The sequence below is a fragment of the Anas platyrhynchos genome, chromosome 12 (assembly GCF_047663525.1).
Source record: "Anas platyrhynchos isolate ZD024472 breed Pekin duck chromosome 12, IASCAAS_PekinDuck_T2T, whole genome shotgun sequence".
In the NCBI taxonomy this organism is placed as follows: Eukaryota; Metazoa; Chordata; class Aves; order Anseriformes; family Anatidae; genus Anas; species Anas platyrhynchos.
In genome coordinates this window covers 6,659,226-6,673,587 of record NC_092598.1, presented here as the reverse complement: position 1 = coordinate 6,673,587, position 14,362 = coordinate 6,659,226, and the positions used below count along the sequence as shown (strand labels likewise).

Here is a 14,362-nt window from a genome sequence, read left to right as displayed (position 1 = left end):
TACATACATAAATAACACAAAGTTGCAAGCATTTTCCAATTGTCCACTAATGTGTAAAAACAGTTCTGATTTCAGTGCAGAGCTCTATGATATATTGTGTGTAGTTGGTGCCTCTCAAGTCTTAAATCCGTAGTTCAGCATTAGTTTAGACACAAATGCTATAAGGACTGAGTTACACTCATTGGACAATAGAATTTTTGTCCTTTATTCCAATGGATACTCTTTAAACTTGTAAGCATTCCCTTGCACTATTTCCAATCTGAGTCCTCTGCTGATGGTACTGCATAAGAAGAAATTGAATTAACTCATCCAGTCCCTTTGAATCTCAACCATTCTGTGATTCTGTGATTTAGAAAAAGTCTGATTCATTTACTTTGATTTGAACTGACAAATGTAAATATCAACCAATATAGAGCAATTGGTGAAAAGTAATGTAGGGACACACTGACACACTTCTTTAAGAAGAAGGAAGCCTTTTTGATCCTTGCTACTGGAAGGGATACCTTTTTTGAAGTAAACCTCAGTCACTTTAGTGAATTTCCATTAAATTTCAGGGCTACCACATGCCTCACTGTGCTACTGACTAAACCTGGAGTATTTTCCTAAGTGCAGGGGTGATCCACCTTCCTCATGGATAATGGACAAACACTCAGACACAGCCTTAGCCCAAGCTTCGTACCACACTCCAGGAAAGGCAGACTATGCTGAGCTCTTAAATATTCACATGGAAAAGCAAATGATTTTATAGTCTAAGTAGAACAACTTAAACCTTAACCATACTTGCTTAGTAAAGAAGGTTTTTTATGTTCTCTCTTCTCTATAGTGGAAGAGGGAATGTTTTTTTATATTCAGGCACATTGGGAAAACAAGTACTTAAAATCTTGGTTGAATAAGTGGACTGTTAGCAGCCATAAACTTTAAAACAGAAAAATGACTCATTTATGAAATAGCTTGTGGTGTTGCACTAGTACAAAATTTGACTAACAGGGTAAGAGAGTTGCAAATGATGCTAAAGTATACAGATGTTGTATCAGCTCTTCAACCTTTTAAATATTTTAATAGTTTCATCTGGATCCTATAGTCACTATTATGGTTAAAAATCTTATTGTTCCCTTTTCCTCTGCCTGCTGTTTGCATTTGCAAGCTACTTACGAGTGTTCTGGAAACAACTGAACCTTTCTCCAGAGTCTTAAACTTGATACTGTGCATGTGAAAAATGCAGGGAAAGCACATTTTCTGAGATTTGCCTTGCTAACTGTGATATGGTAGAGATTAAAATAATGTTGCATGCTTTGCTTTCTACATGATGTCATGGTAATAAATTTCAAAGATCGGCAAATGTATTTGCCGATTTCTCCAGTTTTGTCTTATCTGTGAAGGTTATTTGTGCCATGCTGTACACTCCTGAAAGCTTGATTTGGCTAATAAGATTTGTTATATATATATATATATATGTATATAGCTTCAGAGTTTCTTTTGGATATTCTTGAAAGAATATTGTCCATATTGCAGAACAATTCATATAGGATAGGATAATCAGGAATTGTTTATGTGGTAACATAACTTAATAAAAGTTATTGTTGTGGTATACATTCAGAGGTCAACCTTCTATCCAGTAGGATTCATAGGACAGGGTTCTCTCAGGTTAATTTGCAATTATTGCCTAAGTCAGAAAGTCTTTTTTTTTTTTTTTTTTTAGCGCAATTTTTCTTTTGTTCTAGCAGATCTTTTTAAGTCTGGTATTTACTAATTGAGTGAACCACTTGGCAAAATTAAGGTTATAATATTGAGTTCACTGCAGCCAGCTTTTAAAATAAGGCTGACAGATGGTAAAGACATTTTGTGCCCAGCATCCATTAAATTTAATTGAAACTTGAAAGCCATATTTGCTTAGTATCTTTAAACATCTCATACCACTTTCTGTATTGGACATTTGATAATGATTTTGGGTGCCTGGACCCCAGTTCAAGCTTTTAAATATATTGTGAGACCCACATGTTCCCAAGTCAGCATGTTTTTCAAACTTTTATGCCATTATTCTTAAAATATTCAATAAAACTATGTCACAGATGGCAGATCCTATTAACATAAAACTCCTTCTTGTCTCAACATACCCTGTTATGCCAGCAAAAAATTATGTGATGAGGATATGAAACAAGCCTTTATGTGTACATTTTCAATTCCTGAGGTTTCCCACTATAATAGTGAGAAACACACACACAATTTCAGTTCATCAACACTGAGCCCCCATGAGTTCTAAAACTTCCCATGTAAAAATAGGTTCCTCTCCAGAGCATTAGTAAAAAGAAGTTTTTGTTCCTTTCTTGCATGTGCTAATTGCTGCCAGCTGTTGAATGTCTAGTGGTATTGGTAAGACACTACTTTAAAATATATATATATATATTCAGCAGAAAAAAAGGTAAAAAATACAGACTTAATGCAATTATAACCAAAGTATTTCATTAATCACAGCCACTGCCTGGACATGCCGTTCTCTCTATAGGAAGACAGAAGATACTAATTGGCCATCCCAGGTCAATTAGAAAAAACATTTTATATTTTCAGTGAAGGTAAAATTTCTTCACAAATATTATGCAAAGAAAAAACAAATGAATCTAACCAAACCCTGTAAAGATTAACTCCCTGAGCCTCTATTTCTGTGTACCTTAGCTTTTGTATTACAATACCATTGTGCACACACTACATTATTCAGGAACTACCATTAAGACCTGCATCCCATATTGGCAAACACAATACAAAAAATCAAGCTTTAAAAATTCATTAAAAAACGTATATTAATTTTGTTAAAGCAGCTGATTGAGTGGCATTGCTCATTACGTGCCTTAAACATTCTCTTTTTGGAAGAACAGAATTCAGTCTTTTCGATCAATGTGTGCCTGTAAATTATCAATAGCTTATCTTTCTTTCAGGTGAAGGAGGCTATGCAGAGAATCCATGACCGAGGTAATATAGGAAAACTAATTCTGGACGTGGAGAAAGCACCCACTCCCCTGGTGAGTGCAAAGCACTACTTACATGGCATACAGTCACACCAGGTGAAGTGTGGTAATGACCTTTGGAGAAATACCCTTCACGATTTTTTTTTGTGTAATGTTTTCTTCTAAATTCTAAATAGAACCAATAATAATAATTTATATTTTTAACTCAAGATAAAACGCAGTCGTAATTCTTCCAGTCCCAGCTGTTAATTTTCTATGCAGTATGGCTGTCTGCCTCACTGAAAAAGTGTCTGCAAGTCTTAAATCAGGATAAAACTGCCACATCTATTTTTGTCCCTGTGACAGAAAACAAATACACATTTCATGAAATACAAAATTCCTGTCTTAAAAAGTGGATGGAACAGAAAAAGACACGATCAATATTACTTTGGTGTATAAACATAGAAGTGCTTTCTGATTACCATACAAAAGTCAGGCAATACCTTTGGTAGGAATTTATTTTACTTCTCTGACAATCTATGAAGTATAATATCTAAACACTTTATTTTGGAAGTGTTCTGAAGCGGGATAGTTGTGATGGAGCTCTGTTCCACTGCTTTTGAAGTGTTTGACATGTTAGTGAAATATTACAGAGAGCTATTGTGAAGGAAAGACATGCCCACGCCTAAGTCTTGGCTCATGATGTGGAAAAAAAACAGTAAAAAAGGTAATGAAAAATTGACTTCAAATGGACACTGAAGTATGAAGTTTGCTTTCAGACCTGAAATATCTCCTGTTTTGAAAGAACAGAAAAGAACCTGGAGTTACAGTTAAGCTCTTGCTCACTTTTACTCCGAAATTGGCCCCAAATCCCCTACAAGATCCCTGCAAGGAAAAGGGAGGCTTTGGGGACCTCACATATGGAAGTTAGGCATTATTTTGTGGCTGAGTTGCATCTTAAAACTGTAAAGATAATCCCTAACACAACATTAATACATTCATTCCGTCTGTTCTCTTACTATTGTACATTCACAATAGCCATTGGCTAGAAGGTGAGAACAAATCTGTTACACTCCCATGAAAGGGTGTTAATTAAAGATATGGGTAAGTTCAGAGCATTGCTTTTTTTTTTTTTTCTATTAAAATCAGGTTCTCTTTGAGATTTTTATTTTTATTTCCAGCAAAGGCTAATAGTACTGAAACAGGGAAGGTACAATTTGACTGCATTTCTCATTAAGAAATAAATTTAATGGTTGTGAAATAGTTGTAGGGTAATACAAGAATCTTCTTGTGTCCTAAGAGATAATGTTAGTGTATAACCATCACCTCTCCAGTAAACCAGACTCTTCTTGTGCCACCCGATAAAAGTTAAACTGATGAAGTGAAGTACAAGAGAGTCTTGCACCTTTACAGCTTGTAATAGATATTCTCATATAAAAAATATGATGTTCTCCTTAAGTGCTGTCATGAACTACTAATTTCTGCAGTTGTCTACCATTTGTACAGGCATCTTCAATCAAATAAGGAAATGCAGTTTCTCCTCACTCATGTATCCAAGCTATGCACTCTGTCAGTAGATTGGTATATTCTCCCATTTTAAGGCATATCCCCTGCCTTAAAGTTTGTCATTATTTTTTGTATTAAGCAGTCGCTCTCTTAGTTTTCATGACACCATGCCTCATGTGGGACTGGATCCTATCCAAGAGCTTCATTAAAGAACCATATTACCTATTTCTGGAAGAGCAAATGCAGAAGAATTTGCAAAACAGAGGTTCCATGCATTTTGTGGACTTCCTACACAGTTGAATTTTCTTTCTGAGAGCCTTAATACTATTTTGCTACAAGTATGCAGATCAAAGTTCACTTCTGCAATTGTCCTAAAAACCAGCTTTTGGTCACATAGTATAGCTGTAATCCATGAGGTAACAATTTAACATTTTAGCTGAAAGCAATATAGTGCCAAAAAAAGTTTTGCCCAGACAGAACATTTGTTTTATTGTTGCATCCCTGTCTGCTTTCATTTTTAAAGTCACTTTTTCAGGTGAATCAAACTTAAATAAGACTAGATAAAGCAATGTGATAGATGCTCTGATTTTCTTCATCTTTCATCCTTCAGATGGCCAATGACAGCACAGAGACGAGTGAGGCTGGAGAAGAGGAAGAAGACCACGAAGGGGACAACGAGAATAAAGAGCGCATGCCATTCATCCAGTAGCAGCCAGAGGTGATGGAAGCAGAAAGATTGTTTAAGTAGAAGGGAACAAGACTGGGAAATCTATTCTGTGCATCAGTGAACAAATGCTGTAGTACAGTGTGTGTTGTATTTGTCTGCAGTCAGCTGAGCTATGAGCTGTTGATCATTGTTGTTTTGAACTCAAGTGCCATTCTCATCCAGTGCAGTATTATAACATTCCTGTGTAATACCCACTTTCCCTGTAGGAGTCCCATGAATTTTTGTTTCAGTTTAAAAGCCTCATTAATTTACTGTGTAATTTTAGATGGGCATCTTTCTCATGCAGATTCCAACACTTTGCATAAAGTTATTTGAAGGGGGTGGGTGGTATTTTTTTTTTGCCAGTTAACAACCACAGTAACAACAGAAATCCCCCACATGCTGTCTGGAAATTTTTTCTAAATGGAGAGAGGATTTTAAGTTTGTGGATTTTCAGTGTTAAAATAGTTTTCCTTTTATGAACCACAGATAAAAGTTGAAAAAAAAAAAAAAAAAAAAAAAAAAAAGATGAGGTTATTTTCCTTTATCATGCTTCCTCATCTTATAAGCAATCTGATCTTCATTTTCAAAAATACCTCATTTAGAATTGTAGAATCTGAAATCGTGCAAGAAATCATTAATTGAGAGACTTTAATTAGTATTGTATAATCATGCTAATCGTCAGCAGCAGTAAACACTTCATTCAAAGTGCCAGCTACCCTGCTTTTCTGTTGATCTCCTGAGTTATTGCCCCATATGTTCTAGGCAAAGAAAGGTCAGGGAACTGCTCTTTTTAGACCTTGAACAATTAGCATTGTTACTGACAGTTCAACAACATCTTCTGCTTAGGACACATTGACTCATCTGTGTTTAAAATCCAGAATATTTTTAAATTACATTTCTAAATCCTATCAGTAAGGATCACTCTTCAGTATGTGGGAAGAAATTTATTGGCAGAGTTTATTACTCTGAAATCAGTATGTATTGATCAACTGTCGAGCTAGAGCTGAACTCTTACAGCAGTTAACCCTTTAAAAAATTACTTGTACACCTTAATCCCATCAGAAATTACACACAGGGTAACTTTATCTAGGTGAATAATTCCATTAAAAGCTCTGCTCCATATGTACAGTTATGTTTGTGATTATTTGAAGGATCAAGTGTTCAAAGACCAGCTAGTCTATCTACCTCCCACTAGTGGAAACTATGTCTATACATGACAAAAGTAAATATTTTTCCTCGTCTTTCACCTATCTAAGCAGCAGCTACTCAGGTCCTCAGTGGTCTTGTTAAAATAATTATTTTAAAATGACTGCAACCACCTTTAGTAGAAATGCTAAAGAATACCAGAGACCTTGTATAATGCCATGTATCTTTGAATTAATATATTTTTAGCAAAACTAAGTATTTCTCCAGGCATGGCTAGTTGTTCACCTAAATCTACAAGTATCTAATAGTGATAGAAGTTTAAAAATAATATAGAAAAGAGAAGTTGGAGAGCTTCTCAGACGTTTCTCAATGTGACAGGAATTGTGAGTCTGGATGACTTTTATATGTGGTTTTAGGGGACTCTCTCTGGTTCTGTTTTGTTTTTTGTTTGTTTAATATTTGCTGCCTGAATATTAATGTCCATCTCCTTACACTGTGCTCATGAAGTTGCTGTTCTAATACTAGATAATTGTGCAGAACGGTCATTCTGAATAAGTTTCCCTTGAGTTAAACAAATTCAAAAATAACAAGAAGAAATAACTGTGGAGAAAAATGTCAAAAAAGCTTTTGTTGAGATATTAGTTAAAAACAACAACAAAGGGATTTCTATAGATGTTGATGCAGAACTTCATTATAGTTGATTTTCTTTTCATGTTAGACTTATCTACACTTCCAGTGCCATATCAGACCCAAACAGGAACTCTACACACAGAAAATATATATATTCAGTGAGAGTTTTTCATGTTTTGGGATTGCCAATTGAGCTTTTAAGAAAGGCCATTAAGTTTTCACAATTCATAAGCTGACAACAGTAGGAAACATGCCCAATTTTGTTTTGTAGTTAGTGTAATGATGTTGTCCTGCAACAAACCTTAACATAACTAGGAGCTTTGATTTGACGCCAAAGTGAGCAATATTGCTGGTGACCTTTGAGCTGGCAGTAAAGTGGCATTCTCAAGGCCTTAAATTAGTAGGGCAAGCAGAATAGCAAATCCATTCTTCTGTTATAAACCACAGTATGGTTGGCTCTACAGTTAAATTTCCCTTCAAGATATATAGAGATGGGTGGTCATGGCCACAGACATCATAGGGACAACAATCAAATGGAATCATTTTGGCTATTTCTTTCTGGTTTTGTTAGCAAGGCAAAAATACTCTTCATGCTAATTCATACCAATTTTAGGGCCATTTTCTGATCAGCAGAATGTCAGGTAATTGCAGTGAGTACAAAGGAGTACTTTGAGATCTACCTAAGCACTACACAGATTAGTATTGCAATCACTAAGCTAAACTCTACTCTGTGTTTTCCTGGTGTTAATAGGGTGTATATGAATGTTACTACTGAAATGAATGGAAAGTTTTCAGGTACTTGTTCTGGAAGCTAGCAGAATTTGGCCCATGAGCCCTAAATACTAGAATACCACAAACAGGTTTGAAGTGGTAGAGGGCATGCTATACAAAATGATGGTGAGACTGTTGTTACTGAACGCGTCTTATTGCAAGAGAAAAGAAGGTTCGTGTTTACTACTAACACTGTTAAAAAATTCTAAGACAATTGGATAGTTTCTTCAAGTGAAACAAAGTATTTCTCAATTTGCCTTAAAGGAACTGTGAAAGCTTCTCTTTAACTTAAGCCTGATTGAAGTGAACTGAAACACTGTTTAACTGTATTTGTTGCTTTAGAGCTTTTGTTATATTGTGCCTACAAAGCAAATTATGTTTACATAAAAATATAAATAAAATATTGAGCATAGCATTATCCATGGCTTACATGTTTTATTATAATACAGTGTTCACATTAGGGAACTGACTTGGAATTGGTTAAGAGGAAAATCTGAGGTCTCATTTTCTGTTTTGGTCACTGAGGGATAAACAGAGATTTATTTTTCTTTATTACAGAGTACATCAAGGTTATTAAAATGGCTGAGTGTGCTACTTTACAGAACATTAACAATTTAGTACAAAATGTTAAATGTTACAATCTAAAAACTTCAAAACATTTTATAGGCACCATTTATGAAGTGTTCAGTGAAGAGTATTATTTTGATAAGGGTAAAAACTAATATCCAGAATTTTTACACTCAGATTGCACTGGGATAAGGCTTGAATATACAAGTTATTCTCAGAGTGAAAGTTCCTTGTAGAAGTCAAGGTTCCCTAAGGAAATTATCTTAAACACCAGATCCAGACAGCCTCCACCAAATGAGCTGATAGAAAGCACAAGGACATGAATCTAAAATCCTGCTGTCCCTGGGTATTGTGTTTACTTAACTCAGAGCTGCAAGGAGGTGGTTCAATTCACATGGGATCTAGGATTACCTCTCCTGAAGACAGTTCTTACACTGTTTCTTTCAGAGAACTGGTTATGGTTGCCATACCTTACAGGTAATCTCAAGCTTATACTTGAGTACGTCTTTAGAGATCTCCCTGCATGAAAGGAAGAAATGGTTCAATGAACTTCAGTTTAATATCTGAACAAAGAGAAAATGTTAGCTTTGGCTAATTCCTGTCATGCCAGACTTGTTCTAAAGCCTATATCCCTGGAAAATCTCACTTCAGTAGTTACTGGATCTGCCCTATAAAAAAGGCATTTTGAAATCTAAAAGCACGCATGAAAAGATGCTGATTGAGAAGAGGAGCAGAATAAATTTCTGCCCTCTGTTTTCCAGCCTTAATAAGCAAATAATGATCAGTGCATCCCTAATCATAGCATCAGAATAAAGCTGAAAGCAAACAGCCCTTTGCAAACTCTCTGTGATTACTAACAAAGCTCTGCCTTTTACCAGCTTTTCCTCTGGGCTGTCTATACAAGATTGTCATACACACAGAGGTTGCTACCAGACCAGCAGGGATGCAGACTTTGCATGGCATCTGGCCAGAGAAAATACAAAAAATCATCTTACTATGCTGAGTACCCCAGGTCCTCACCTCATTCCCTCTTTTTGTGCTTCGCTCATTTTCTGTGAGCTTTGTCATTAATCCTGGTGGGTTTTGCCAAAACATATTCCCCTAGTGTGGATGTGACTTCCAGCACACACAGCACAACAGCTTGGGCTCCTACAGAACCATGTGGGAGTGTCCCTCTGCCACCCCTGAGTCCCTCAGTGTAAGCAAGTGTTTTGTTTCACTACAAGAAGAGCTGAAACAATCAACACCCTGTAACTGATATCTGCATCAAGGCATCTCTTTTCCAAGCAATTTTTAACATCTAGGCAGACATCTTAATGTTTTCCTTTGAGAGAACAGGTTAGAAAATAAATGCAAATGTAGCTTTATCTCCTCAGACAGAGCTGTCGTGCTGATTGATTGCCTTTAGCTGATCCTAACTAAACCATTCCTTTTGTGTCTACCTGGGCTCTCTCTAACACTTATGCAGCAAATGGCACGGTTTTCTGAACTCTGGCTCAGTCACTGCCATTTGTAACAATGCTGTGTTGGTCACCTCACCACCAGGATACTGTTCAGAAACTGGAAGGTGTGAACACAGTGCAGATAATACACAATTAGAGGATAAATGTAGGAAGAGAATTAATCATGTACAGCTCTGCCCAGGAGTAACAAATGAGTAGAATTTGCAGAATACTATCTGTTGATTTATTTGTATGTTTTACATCTATTAACCATATGCCTGATGTGATTAATATATATTTGTGGTGATTATATTTCTCTTCTAAGGATGCTTAAAGTCCTTCAGCAGTGTTTAAAGACCACATCCATATTCTCTAAGGATGATGAAGAAGAAGCTGTTTGTCAAACATTCAGCACTTTCTCCACTAGTTCCCAGGGTTATAAAAATGAACACTTTCTTCATCCAGTCTGATTCCTGCCCTCTTTCATTCATCAAAAGCATTTTTCAGGAAACCTAACAGCCTGCTAAGCAGTTCAGACTGCCCTCTGGTAAGAGTAACTTTATATTCCAGTAGCTACCTTGCATCCCTGGTTAAGGAGAGAGGGCTGAGAAAGAATTGGTACCACCTTAAAGTGGTCAGAGCTCAGTTTAGCTCCTGCCATTGTATAAACACATACAGGTTTGCCAACAGCACAGGCAAGGGAAGGGAGTTAAGCTGGGCCGTTGCACTACTGCCTGCACAAAGCTGAAAAGGGGAAGGCACAAAAGCTGCTGGTTTTTACAATGTAAAGAGCTGCCTGCCAACAACGCTGGTATTACTTAACTCCCTGTCCTCCTTGAAGCTGCTCTAACAGCCCCTGCCTTGTACCTGTGTTTTCATGGAGGTCCCAGCCTTTTCTGCGAAGCTTCTGGAGGCCCTCCCTGCACCACTCGACAGTTGTTCTTGAGGTAGTGCCTCAGGAAAAGTAATTTTTTACTTCCTGAAGAACACTGTGTCACCCCCACGGAGTGACAGACAAAATCCTAGTGGACTTAACAGGGGTAATTAACCCTTTACCTACAGGAACCTTTCGTCTCTTCCCCCAGGCACTCTGGGCAAGATGAGGAAAGAAGGCCAGAAACAAGCCTCCCCAGCTTTCATAGTGATCGGCATTTCTCTTAAAAACTCAAACACCTGCCAACATGGGAAATCAGCTTAGAAAGGTACAGTCTTCACAGTTGTTGGTAAAATCCTGAAAACTGATTGAAAGAAAACAGAACCTGAAAAGGCAAGGGAAAAGTCTTTAATCCTGAAACTTGTGAGCACCCATGATGTTTTAACACCAGGTGCAGATATCACTCGTCTCCCTGCAGCCCCACAAAATTGCTGCCTGAGCACCCTGGGATTAAACGTGTAGGCTAAGAGATGCCACTGGCACTTGTTAGTTTAGGAAGCTGTAAGAAGGGGGAGAGCATTGTGGTGTGACTGAGTGGGAGCCTGCAGGGGTGGGGGCCTGCTTGCCTTCCTTCAGAGATTAGGAGGGCTTTAACCTGTCTAGAAGAGCTTTTTCTTCTTGCTTAGTGACCATGCTGAGATGCTACAACTAGCCTGAAAGAATAACAGAGCTAGGAGAGATAGCAGAGGAAAAACTGTTCTCCTGTGAAGGCCGAGGGGTTGGGAAACAGGAGGTGATGGTGGGGGGTATGTGCGGATTTGCTTTTAGAGCTGCACCTGTGAATCACACCCCCCCCATGCCCTCATCTCCCCTACACTGCCATGACTATCGGTTCCGGCCTCTGCGCTGCTCCCAGGCCCAAGGACGGCTGCAATCAAGCAGCTCCCACTCCTACGGCCCTGCTGGAGGCAGCTCTGCCTCTGTAGGGGCCAGAACTGGAGATGGGCTATGTTCTGCCAGACACTAGCTGAGTCCCTGCCAAACATCATTTTCATGATAAGCTGCAGGTTCCAGTACAAATCATTTTGTGCTCTTCTGCTGGGTAATCTTTGTAAATACATCTCCCACATGGCGAGATGTGTTTCGCTGTATCGTGTGGCAGTAAATGGTGCAGCATCTTAGCTGCCCGGGAAGAACAGAGTGAGACTGCAGATAATGCCAGGTGCAGTATTTATAGTAAGGCTTTTTGTACGTTCCCTGGACTGGCTGACCCTTAGGGTGTCCAGGTGATGATCTAATAACCAAAAAATATTTATAAAGGCTGGTGGCTGAAGCTAGCTGAATGGTGACTGGGGTGTCTACTGGTGATACAGGCAGTGTGTGGCCTGAAGGACGTATCAGATCTGTGATGTTTTCCAGAGGCCACTAGGAGAAAACATTCCTTTTGTTGCTAGCACAGAACAGAGATAAATGAAGTGTTTTTCTTTTCTATGTCCGTTTGCTTTGACAAATTATTTCTGTGATTCTCTGCTGCTGTTTTTTCTTTCTATTGGCTGCATTTTATATTAGGACGTTTTTTTCCTTCTGTAAAAAAAAAAAAAAAAAAAGGAGAGAAAAACAGAGAAATCAAACCAAGTGTCTGGTGACTCATCAAGTACCTCACTGGTCTTATAAAAGCATCCTGTCAGCAGTACATTTGAGTTCCTGGGCCATTTCTATTGTAGACAGGAAAAATGAAATTAAATGACTTGTCCAATGCTATATGACTGCTATTTGGTTTAAAGACTTATCATTCTCCGGGATTTATTTCTCCATTTACTGAAGGAATCTTGGTTAAATGTAGCAGCTGAGATGGAAGTTTTTCCTCCATGGTTAAAAGCTCTGTCTCAAATCATACCAAGGCAAAGGAGATGCACAGAATTACACTGCATACCCTCAGCTGAAACCCTGCCAGCAAAGCCCCATAGAAATATAAGCAGTTGAGAGACAATAGTCTAAATTTTCCTTGCTCTTTCTCAACAAATAGGATAGTTCAGAACATGAATCAGCTATAAACATTGACCATTATAAACATTTTCTACTGTTTTCCTGATTATCCTCTCTACATAAATCTGAGTAATCACCTCTGGTAGGACATTACAGGGAAAAGGAGCAACCCGAATCCCTGAACCCAGATTTTTCTGACAAGCAGTGCCGTTTCATACAAGACTGCAGATCCAGCCCTTCTGTCTCATCCTTACCTCCTGGATGAAACTGCTATTGCTCCATCTGAGGATCAGATGGGAAATGATGTTGCATATGGGGCTGTAAAAGTTAATGCCATAATAAAGTCTGACTGCCAAGTGATGTTGGACCCTTACATCAACGGTGTGTTTATGTGGTGTGTCACTAGAGAGAAGCTGTACTCTGAGACTGTCAGATTGGTCTGTCCCTCAGGCATGCGACAGAAGTACAGAAGGAACCATCTTTAAGGTCTCGCCTGGATGATTAATCTGCAACTGCTCACCTACACATACTAGATGCTGCTGGCTGTGCTGAATGATACTGCTCTAAACAATTCTTACAGTTCACATATTAAATGTTAGCTTCATTTCAATATTGTCTCACTTGCAGCACATTCCCTGACATTGTAGGTTAATTTAATAAAGCACACATAATACAATTCATATGAGATTTTTGATCTGCATTTTGTTCAGCATGACAGCAATGTATAAAGTTATTACACAGTGTTCTGTTTGCTAATCATCAAGCAAAACAGGGTAATAAAAGGATAATTATTGCAAGCTTCCTTCCTTATTCCCATTAAGATGGTAAATTCAGCTCAAACTGGAATCTCAGGAGTTTTACAACTGGCTTTGATAGGGACAGCATCAAGCTGATTGGTCCTCTAAATGAACCTAGTTGTAGCTGCAGTATTAAAAATTCAGGGAGTAATATTTATTTCCATGTCATAACTTATTTGGTGTGGGGGGAAAAATCTTTGTTTCATCCTTACTCAATTCTCCATATTAAAATACACGATATGCATAGCCAACCCAGTGATCTTGAGGACACAGTACTGGTTCATACTGGTTTTATGGAGCTTCTGGAACAAGCATGAAGTACAAAATGAAAAATCCCTGCCCAGAGAATACAGCCACTCCTCTGCACTTACATCTATGGCCAGACTAGCTCAGATCTAGAGCTTCACAAATATTACTGCCTTTTTTTCTGTTCCCAGACTCACTTACACATTTCCAGATTTGGGGGCCTGGCATCACTTTGCCACTGTGTGGAGAAATGATCCCTGACTATTTTGCCATTAATTATCAAAGAAAGAACAAGGGCTGTTGGCCTTAATCCAGCAAAACTGTTGCCTTTAGTGTGGATTTAGCTCATCAGAACTTCCCTGTTACCAGAAAGAGGTCACCCCACAGGAACATGCAAGTCTGTTGAGCAAGGGAGAGCATGGGCTTTGGTAAAGCCATAAAACAGCAGCTCTCACCGCTTCTTGATTGCCCCACATGTGTGAGAGGGAAGGAATGATGGCACACAGCTGCAACCTCACAAGTCTGAGTCTGAGCCTCTGCTGGGTGACACTGGTGTAAAGCCTTGCAACACAATGGATTTACCCTGAGTATTTAGCAGAGAGAGGAGAACCTGGTCTTTTCTCTTTTGCTGTGCCGGATTTTCAGGCTGCCCAGGGAGGTGGTGGAGTCACCATCCCTGGAAGTCTTCAAAAGATGTTTAGATGTAGAGCTTAGGGATATGGTTTAGTGGGGACTGTTAGTGTTAGGTT

The 14,362-nt window shown here is 38.4% G+C and overlaps 1 protein-coding gene across 1 annotated transcript in view; it reads left to right on the top strand.

The window, feature by feature from the left end:
* VAT1L (vesicle amine transport 1 like) overlaps positions 1-8,119 on the top strand; it is a 53,982-nt gene extending 45,863 nt beyond the window's left edge. Inside the window, exons 8-9 of the mRNA XM_005018257.4 lie at positions 2,931-3,014; positions 5,056-8,119. Of these exons, the coding sequence (XP_005018314.2) occupies positions 2,931-3,014; positions 5,056-5,154 (183 nt within the window). The 3' untranslated portion in view covers positions 5,155-8,119. The remainder of the gene's footprint in view (positions 1-2,930; positions 3,015-5,055) is intronic.
* Positions 8,120-14,362: the final 6,243 nt, after the last annotated feature.